Source organism: Sinocyclocheilus anshuiensis, unplaced genomic scaffold, assembly GCF_001515605.1.
Source record: "Sinocyclocheilus anshuiensis isolate Anshui unplaced genomic scaffold, SAMN03320099.WGS_v1.1 scaffold306, whole genome shotgun sequence".
Taxonomy (NCBI): Eukaryota; Metazoa; Chordata; class Actinopteri; order Cypriniformes; family Cyprinidae; genus Sinocyclocheilus; species Sinocyclocheilus anshuiensis.
In genome coordinates, this window is record NW_015544175.1 from 741,942 (window position 1) to 752,859 (window position 10,918).

The window sequence follows — 10,918 nt, forward strand, 5'->3', positions numbered from 1 at the left end:
TGTGTATATATATATATATATATATATATATGTATATGTGTATATATATATATATATATATATATATATATTAAATTGCTTGTATTTTTCCTCATTTGTAAGTCATGTTGGATAAAAGCATCTGGTAAAAACAAATAAATGTTGCACTTATGAATGTTAAATAATGGATCATCTGACATAACATAGTGACATACTGATTAGATCACAGTGTGTGCGTGCGTGTAAATATATCTACTTCAGTGCTACACAATACAAGTATTATGGTGTCGATACTCAACCTGAACTATCCATCCAGTAGAGTTTAATAACATACTTCCCATAGGCATTATAGAGGGGCATGTGATCCTTTGCTGCTTTACAATGGGAGTAGATGTGTTCCCAGGGTCTCCAGAGGTTGGAAACTGTGGAGATGGTCTTGTCCTCTCCTGTGGTACAGACTTTCCACAGAATGTAGAGCTCACTAATGACCCATCGCATGAAATGTGAAATCACCATGCAGAAGAGTGACCCAGTGTGGGTTAATGCTAACCAAACTAATTATTCTTAGTTCCCATCAGTAATGCAGGCAATCCGAAATGATTTACTGACTCACCTCACTTGAGAGTAAATGCTCATTTGCTGAGGTAAGGTTGAAAGCAGCTTCATTTTCCACCACAACAGTCTGTGTGATACATATTATGTCAGAAATTCCAGTTCCTGTAAATCTACATTGATGAGTTTCAGCTTTCTAGTTTCATCTCAACTCAAACAAACGCAAAGTCAGTATAAATTAATTTTAGTGTTTTTTTTTCATTAATACTTTTTATTAATAGAAATTAATACTTTTATTCAGCAGTGATGCATTAAATTGATCAAAAGTGATAGTAAATTGTTACATTAAAATTCAAATAAATACTATTCTTTTGAACTTTCTATTCATCAAAGAATCCTGGGGAAAAAGGATCAAAAAATGACAGCATGTTTCAGCATGAAGAAATGTTTCTTGAGCAGCAAATCAGCATATTAGAATGAATTCTGAAGGATCATATGACACTGAAGACTGGAGTAATAGCTACTGAAAATTCAGCTTTGCCATCACAAGAATACATTTCATTTTCAAAATAGAAAGCAGTTAATACAAACTGTAATATTGTTTGACAATTTTATTGTTTTTTTTCTGTAGTTTTGATCAAATAAATGCAGCTTAACATAAGATACTTACTGTATTTCAAAATATCTTTAAAAACACTAACCGACCCCAAACTCAGAGCGTTTATTTGAGATTGCACCATAAATCATGTAAATCTATCTGAACAATGATTCTTGAAAATGATTATAACTGTGCACACTGGGCACATATTAAAATTTGTGTCACCGAAGAAATTACAAATATACTAATTTTTCAGGTTTTTTCCCACTACTATCACAGATCATATTGACGCTCTGAGGAACATGAATCCATGAATATTTGATAATCTTCTGTTAATAAAATTTTAATCAAATGTAAATTGAAAGCTCTTAGTATCACTCACATACTTGGAGAGAAGAATCGCAGCTATCATCTTTTTATCCCAATTGCTGCCATGGACATGACAACAGAACTGACCTTCATTCATTCTGTCAATTAAACATCTTAAATACAGCTAGTCAGATGGCAAAAAATAATTGGTTTCAGAGCTCTAGTGCCTAGTCTTGATTGCCTTGTGATTTTACTGCTTGTTGTCACTTTTTAGCATCCCATGACTTGCCTAGACTTATCAAAATGGAGGAATAATTGTAAAATGTTGTGCTGGGCATGAGGTAATTTAATCACAACCCGACCTCAAAGCGGCATAAACAGATTTCATCAATTAGGCTCGGCACTGAGGCTAAGATTCGATTTTCCCCAAAAACATGCAACTAAAGAACAGGGTCCACACAAAATGGACAAGTATGCTTTGTATGCGTGTTGGCTGGTCATGTCAGGACAGTTTTAATTTAGTGGCATGTTGATATATGTCAGATAGAACAGAACTTTACATATCACAATCGATCTCAAAAGTGCATTTGTAAGTACACCTGACAGTTGGCAGAAATCTCTTTATGCCAAGACAAAGAAACGTTGCAAACTCTGTTTAACTTTACCTATCCTGATTAGTTCAGATTCATCAAGTCTGCTGGACCTGGTAGAGATGGTGAATACTTACAAGGCTTATAAACCCTTCCCTTATTAAGTATGTACTCTGAAGGACGTTTCCAAGTGTGTACTCTTAAGGAGGCAGGAAGTTCAACCTTCCCTTCTGGATCATCAAAGAGCTGTTGACAATGTTGTTACATAAAATGCTCAGCATGATTTTAGATTCACATTCAAAGGAAAACAAATACAAAACAGAATAAAAGCAATAAAAAATAATGATCAAGTTGCAAAGTGCACAGTGCCAACCACTGACTCATCAACTGAAATGTTACATCTCTCAAGCCAAGCAGTTTGCTGAAACTACTCTCACCAACTGACCAACACTTGTTGTTAATGCAAAATACACAAAAATACACAATTTCGTATTAGGCACTCACAAAATCTGCCAGAAAAATATAATACATTAACAAATGTTGCATGTTGTTCAATTCAAAACTACCGACCTGCAATATTTAACTAAACATAAACAACTTTTGTAAGCTAAGGACAAACATAATACAGTAGAGATATAAGGTGAAATAAATGTTTTATTAAATATATTATCTGTGATTTGTCCATATTATTTAAATACTTTGAGGCCATAAACACAGCGAGGTTGTATAAACAAATCTTTAGCCAGATCTTACTCTTTTTTTGGGAGAGTGTGCACTCGAAGAAGCGACGAGGCTGGGGGAGGACCTCTTTTTCTTGGGTGACTTCGACATTGCAAGTGTACGTAGGCCTTGTTTCTAATCGAAGAGTTCATAGTTTGAAGCAGCACTTGGCTGACTAAAGCACGGAAGATAATGATAAATAGGAAGCGATGCCCAGGGTGAGATTCAGGCAGTAGGGAAAGTTTGCCATGTTGCTAGGTGACAGGGTCGCTTGGGATTGCCGACAGCACTAGCACAGGGCGAGCGCTTTGTTATTACCATCTATGAACCGCCAATGAACTCCCCCTGACCTCCTCAAACAAACCCTTGAGTCTGTCCACTGTCATTTAGCGATGGGAAGAAAGCCTCGTCTCTTTTCTGCTCTTTCGAACAGTTCGTTTCAAAGAACCGATTCCAAAAACTGAATCCACTAGTACCTTAGTTTTATGTCAACATGTAATTGCGTCATCACGCGACAGCTGACATCTCATCAAATCTATTGTTTTTTCTCTTTAAAAAAAGTCTCAATTCAGTTTGTTTCTATTCAAACAAACTACATATTAATTTAGAACCTTAAAATGCTCGGGTTTCGACTCATTATACATTCGAATAAGACGGTTCTCGGTTAAATGAGTCAGTTGAGTCGTTGACTCAAGAATTGTTCAGAACAGCTTTGTGAACTCATATAATCAACATCATGACTTGATGAACCCATTCTTAGTCCATCTACCGCCTGATACACGTATGGCAAGAAAACTGCTTGTATGATTTTTCTGAAATTGATGGCACTCTACTACCACAGCACCTACAAATTAAAGCATGTGTATTAAAGCAAAGTTGATTCTGTCCCCTTTTCCCATCATACACAGCTCATCCCCCATCTTAAGATGGCCTAAGGCAATGTTTCAACTGCAATGATCCAGGATTTTAATAGCATTCTAAATTCTCATGCTGCTTTGAAAAGACAACCAATTACTACTGCATACAAATCTTCATATTATCATAATTATATTATGATGAAGCTTTTGTTAGAATTTCAAATTTTAAGGCACATCCTCTCACATATTCTTTGAGATCATACAAGAAAAGACTATGAACGGTTTAAAAAGTTTTATTTTGTCATTGTTACTTCAACAAACATTTGTTTGCAAACTTGACAAATTCGTTCCAGCATATTAAAATATACGTTTGCCTTCAGGTAATTCTAGAATAGAGCCATGGACAGAGCAAATGCTCAGATCCCTCATTAAGTACCAATTTAAAAACAATTAATAAACATATTTTAACATTAACATGTACAAGCCTGAAGAAAACCAACATGATCTTACTCTCTGAACCACATATGTACATGCTTATAGGCCCATGATTCCTACAGATCTCTCATTAGAGGACAATTCATTTTCTTTTCATGATCAAATTATTTTGTGGTAAGAGCTTTAAGACTGATGGTTGGATCTTCACAACAGACTAAATGCCCTGGGAATATGTACTATTTTGCTATAAAGTGACATCTTGAGAACTGCGATTCCCAGCAGCAAATGCAAATAGTCCAGAATACATTAAAACAGCTCACCCTCTGTGACAAAGGCATTCGTTTAATTTAATTTCGGCTAAGAACTTTTACTGGTATTTGTCTGGTCCTATGACACCCATTTAGTTTCATTCGTTTAAGCAATATTACAACAAGCACATATTGAAGTAACTTGCTTGACACTTTTAAAAGGACAAACATGGCACATAAGAGTGAGAGAGAAAAACTGGTCATTAAAAGCATCAGATATTTTCATCTGATCATCTGTCCTTTGGCAGTGATGTCTTCTCCCGTTTTAGAGCACAAAACTGTCGACCCCTGGTTATGTATGTGATCTGTGGCATGGGTTTGGGATGAGGTGAGATTGGGGGATTTTTTGAGCTCGGTCCCTGGCCTCCTTTCCACAGCAGATGATGGGACACACAAGAGCATCCACACTAGCAGCAACCTGACTTGCTCTCAGCAGGCATTGTTAGTTGGTCCAGTTTAATCTTGTCACCATTGTTCTCTTCATATGGAAGACCTTTATCGTTGAGAAGGATGTTCTCCACCAGGAACCGGGCAGCCTCATCAACGTTGATGTTTTCCTGCAGTGAAAAGAGTCAATGTTAACACTGATTGTTTACCTGAAAATCATTCTTCATGTTGTTCCCAACCTGTATGACTTTCTTTATTCTGCAGAACACAAAAGGAGATATTTTGAAAATTGTTTGAACTGTATTTGAACATACAATGAAAGTAAACATCAGTGGACCTCACCGATTTTTACTGTATCAAAAAACAACAACAACAACACACTGAGGCATTCTTCAAAATATCTTCTTTTGTGGAACAGCACTGGAACCTTTCCAGAATACTGAGATCATTTACAGAATGGTCAATAGACATAACTTGTTAAGCTAAACTGAGTGCTTAGTGAAGCTTCGAGAGGTACTTCAGCATGAAGCTGGATTGATGGCACCCGCCTACACAACGTCTCCATTCTCATCACTCTTTCGAGACAATTCACTCTTTCCATTTACATGCCTCTATCCCTAAGCAGTCTGTGGCTTCAAAGTAGAAGAGAGTGAATGAGACTGATTTGAGGAAAAGGGCGGAAAACAGAAAGGTTAAACAAAAGCCAACCATCCGTATTTGTCATTCACCCGGAGTACTGAACACAATACAGGTGGCACGGCCATGCTGAGAGACAATTACCGTTTCTATGAGACAACTGATGTCCAGCAGTATGGAGAGCAAGAAAAACAAGATAATCAAATATTCAAATACATGAGTCTAGGGAACTCTATCCGCTTGCAGTGACAGGTGTAAATAACTTGAATTTTCAAGCTTGTTAAGAACATCATGAGAGGCATGAGGCATGACTGTCAGAAAGTGTTCTTTGCCCTTGCTTGTTTGGGTGGTGACCTCTTTTGGTAGAAATGATGGTTGAAATTATTGCCATTTAGAGATCTAGAACTTAAAGACGTGTTATGAAATTATAATGATAATCAATTAAAGCTAAAGAGCTCACAGAAGCCCTGTAGCCTACTGGTCTGCCCACACACAGCAATACAAAACTGCAAAAAAAAATAAAAAATCATTTCATAGTAAGTATTTTGCCCTATTATCCAGTAAAAATATCTAAACATTTTTAAAAAGGCATTTTCTTTTTAACGTGTATAAGACTCTTTTTATTCAAAGAATATCACTTGAATTAAGTTTTTAGTTTTTCTTGCTTAATTTGCACTTCTTTACATTTTTCTGAGATTTATGCTTAAAAACAATTTTGTTTCTATAAAAAAAAAAGTTTTAACGATGTTTAGTCATGTTAACTGAAAAAGAAGAATTTTTCATGCATTTTACATTCTATGGAAACCTTTTTTTTTACCTCATAAAAAATACAATTACAATTTCTCATCATTGCTATATTATATCTCCCAATGTCACTTTATATCTCGCAATATGACTTAAAGGCACAATATGTAAGATTTTTTTATTAAAATATCCAAAAACCACTAGAACAGTGTTATATATTTTGCTGACTTGTGTACTTACTTACATTATCCCAAATGTTTCAAAGAATGTTTAAATCCAGAGAAATAAGCAATTTTAACTAGTGACACGGACCATGTCTATAGTGTCATTGTGTCGTCTCGTCTGCCAATGACGTCATAACCCCTCGATTTCTGGTTTTGTTTTGTAGAAAACATGGAAACACCAAAGACGCTTTAATATGTTGTGCGTTTTAATAGACCGGTGACGACCGCACAGAGTAGCATTATAACAGAACATTCAAATGTATCTAGTATGATAAAACAGCGCTGCTTTTTTTTACGTGCCCTCTAGCGGCGAAAATTACATATTGTGCCTTTAATTTCTTACAAGTGTTATCTGTCATCTCACAATTTTTTTTTTTATTTATTATTTTTTACTCTGAGGCAAAATGGTCTTCCATAATTTTACACAACTGTCATTTGTTCAAAAAAGTGGGACAAGGTGCATAAACAAAATACACATGCAGTCCACTGGGAGAGGAGTGATCGTAGGAGATATAAAGAGAGAGACAGAAACAATCTTTAGATCAGTCAGCAATAGAGGCTTGATTGTACACGCGGCGATCCCGATAGATGAGAGCTGACACATTTACCATACAAAAACATGCACGTGCACAAATACACACACATTTACACACGACAGGTGCCAGAGCTCCCTGCCAGACATCTGTGTGCTTGAGTCCCTAATGGAGAGATCTATTTCAAAAAACATGTGCTTATGCAGACTGACTGATGAGACACCTTCTGTTAAACAGTTAAGACCAGACACTGCTACAGACAGAAACCGAACAAACACTTTTTAAATAGCAGCAAGACAAAATCAAGATATATTTAAGGCCAAAACATGCGACTTGGAAAATGCATTTCAAGGGGTACAATTTAGCAGGGAGTTAAATACCTACACAATCACACACTCCTCAAGACACAGAATTAACAAACAGACATTTATTTCCTTCTCCTCCTCCCTGTTCCTCTTTTCTTCCTTCTCTCATCCCAGAATATCTCTTTAGCCATCTTAATTTATCCAGACCCCGCCTAGCATCCCTCAGATGTGTGTAGGAAAGAGATTAATGTGCAAAATATATCGAAGAGATTGCTGATGTAAGACTCTAAACACACATATTTCATTACCTTTTGCAGCGTTTTTAACATTCAGCTAATACTGTAAAATATGCGACTATGGATCTTAGTCAGGAATGACAACCATTTGTAATAGAAACCATGTGAAAGTCAGCATACTGCAGGCACTAAACAAAATAACTTATCTAGACAACATGACTTCCATGTCACAAACACAATAATAATAGTTAAATAAATAATACATTAATTAATTTAAAAAAGAAAATATATTAGTAGCATAATATTCAAAATGTTTTTTGCTGATGTAGACTGCTGATCATATACATTATTGCTATTATTGTGTCAAAAAGCAAAAATACACTACCGTTCAGTTTGTGGTCAGGTAGGTGTTTTAATGTTTGTAGTCTCTTATGTTCACAAAGGCTGCATTTATTTGATCAAAAATACAATAAAACAGTAATATTACGAAATATTATTATAATTTAAAATGTAAATAATTTAGTGCTCAAGAAACATTTCTTATCACACCTAAAAACGGTTGTGCTGCTTAACATTTTTTTTAAATTTAACTTTTTTCCTGGATTCTTTGATGAATTAAAAGTTCACAAGAACAGGATTTATTTGAAATTTACACATTTACATCTTTACTACCACTTCAATTCAGTGCATCCTTGCTGAATAAAAGTATTAAATTCTTTCAAATAGAAATCTTAAATGACTCCAGAGGTTTGAATGGCAGTATCATTTAAAAACTAAAAATAACTCCTTTTAATAAAAGTAAATTATTAAAAAACAATTAAAAAAAATAAATAATAATATGTATTGCAATGCACTCGGTCAATCTGTAAACATAGCTGCACAAATAAAATTTGATATTCAAGTTTTGGTCAATGTACTAAACGTTGTGCCACTATCACCCTTTTAAACAAGTGGGCAAAGTTTCAGCAGTTCAAGCTGAGATTAAATATTTCTCCCTCAAAAATCCCATACATCCTGCAGCTTCACGTGATAAGTTACACATTGCGCATTTGACATATGTCTGGTGATTCAGGCATGAGGAGTGGCTAATGTTCTTAAGACTGCCGCAGTGGTGCCGTTTTGGCCCTAATACCATGGAGAATGTCAGCCATCTTAAATACTTGATCTAATATGGCAGCTTTCATGGTCGTCTGAGCTGATTAGAGAGGAAAGGTGTAGTAAGAAGGTTCTATTCTTAGCAAAAATGTCTCGTGACAAGTTCTCCTTCAGTTTGACCCAGCACAAACAAACATTTAAGTGGCTAAGTGAACACAGAATGAGCTTATATTACCTTAGCTGATGTTTCAAACCAACCCAAAAACCCAGCCTCCTTGCAGAAGTTGTCCATAAGTGTGGAATTGTTGGATCCATCTTTTTTCTGGTCACATTTGTTGGCGAGAAGGACAGAAGGGATAGGATTGCCACTGGCCAGTTTCACCTTGCTGTCCAAATCATGCTTCCATTTTGAAACAGCTTCAAATGTAGAGCCTCGAGTAATGTCAAAAACAACAAATGCACCCACTGCCTCCTTGTAGTAAACTCTGGTCATGTTCCCAAAGCGTTCTTGACCTAAACATGAGACAAACATATAATAAAAGCAAAATTATTTGGAGTCATAGAGAGGTCAAAAAAATATGTAACAAACAAAATATGACAATCACAGCTATTAAGCCAAATTACAAGGTTTATTTTATAACGTATGTTAAAATAAAAAAAAGATAAAAAAGTAATCCAATTGAAATGTAATTTAATTAAAAATTTATTAAATAAGGGAAGATTTATTTAATTAATTATTTTATTGTTTTAATAAACAATCAAGTCTACCAAACGATCAGACTGACAAACTTGATTGCAAAATGGATTGGAAAATGGCCAGTGATTAGCTTATGATACAGAAATAAAGCAAACAATATATTGCCTTTTTATTGTTTTTGTCAGCTACAGTTCTTAAATTATCTTCAAGGTAGCTTTTCTCAGCAAATATTGATGAGTTGAGGGTAAATTTTTTGGAATTGAGATTAATACATAATCTGAAAAAAACTGAATAAATATGCTTTCCATTGATGTATGGTTTGTTAGGATAGGACAATATTTGGCCGAGATACAACTATTTGAAAATCTGGAATCTGAGGGTGCAAAAAAATCTAAATACTGAGAAAATCGCCTTTAAAGTTGTTCAAATTAAGTTCTTAGCCATGCATATTACTAATCAGAAATTAAGTTTTGATATATTTACGGTAGGAAATTTACAAAATATCTTTATGGAACATGATCTTTACTTAATATCCTAATGATTTTTGGCATAACAGAGAATATAACAGAGCTATTGCTACAAATATACCCCAGCGACTTAAGACTTAAGTTTTGTGGTCCAGGGTCACATATATATATATATATTTATTTTTTTTCAAAAATATTAATTAAACCAAGTGAAATTCAGCTTAATTTCCTAACATGTTCCATACATTTTTATAATGGGAGTTAATGAGAGCATGTGGTTGCTAATTAAAGCAGGTTTATGTTAATCACTGCAATACTGTGCTCTCGTGTTCCAGCTCAGAGAACAAAGTCTGAGTGATTCTGGTCACATTCAGTCTGAGATGTGCTGCTCGGTCTCATAGTTCATCTTGCCTGGGGAGGGATAAAGCCTAGCACAGCACAAAATCTTTGAAAGCTAGATGGACAGAAAAAAGGAAGAGTGGAGCGAAAGTTTCGCCCAGCGGTAGTTGCTAATAACACATCAAAGAACTGACTCAGTGCACACACACCTCTCATATCCCTCTCACCTAAATTCCCCACACTCGCTTATGCCATTTCATTTACTGCCTTGATATGTAAAAATCAAGAGAATACACCAAGCTTTTATATTCAAGCGTACATTTGTAAATGTACAAAACAGCACGTTGTGGAAAGCGTTTATGGAAGAGATCAAATTGAATATTATGAATGGATAAAATTGAGAAAAAGAAATAGCTTTTGGACCTTCCATTAATTCTGACTAGCTTAAAAGAAAAAAAAACTGAGCTTGACCTCCTTTTTGATACAGCACAGTAAAGCATTAAAAACAGATGGTGACAAGAAGGGAAAAATGAAAGAGAACAAGACAACAAGAGGGAGACAAGCAATAGGCAATTAGAGAAAGAGAAAATGGTAGAAAGACACAGTGAGCTTGCTTTACTAGATACCAAATTGGTTCTAATACTGAACTAAAGAGATGGCCTGTCGCGATTATTTGAACTTATCACAATCATTTACGATTACTGTGATTGTTACATAATTTAAATTCTTTACGCCATCCAACATAAGGGAATTTTAAAGGGATAGTTCACTTGTAATGAGAAGTGTTTATAAATCAAACATTGTCCACAAAAGAGAAGCTTTAAGGACTCCCTTTGGTTTTCTGTCAAAATACAATCTCAACAGTGAAAATTAAGAATATTATATATATATATATATATATATATAT

At 35.0% G+C, this 10,918-nt stretch overlaps 1 protein-coding gene and 1 pseudogene across 3 annotated transcripts in view; both read right to left on the minus strand.

The window, feature by feature from the left end:
- LOC107696076 (androglobin-like) overlaps window positions 1-2,859 on the minus strand; it is a 46,903-nt pseudogene extending 44,044 nt beyond the window's left edge.
- Window positions 2,860-4,180: 1,321 nt separating this feature from the next.
- Window positions 4,181-10,918, minus strand: part of LOC107696121 (ras-related protein Rab-32-like) — a 17,421-nt gene continuing 10,683 nt past the window's right edge. For 2 of the 3 annotated variants that reach the window (XM_016496304.1, XM_016496301.1), the window contains exons 2-3: window positions 8,744-9,021; window positions 4,181-4,905 (exon numbers count right to left, since the gene is read on the minus strand). In XM_016496304.1, the coding sequence (XP_016351790.1) occupies window positions 4,756-4,905; window positions 8,744-9,021 (428 nt within the window). In that variant the 3' untranslated portion in view covers window positions 4,181-4,755. The remainder of the gene's footprint in view (window positions 4,906-8,743; window positions 9,022-10,918) is intronic. The other variant, XM_016496302.1, reaches the window with a different exon arrangement.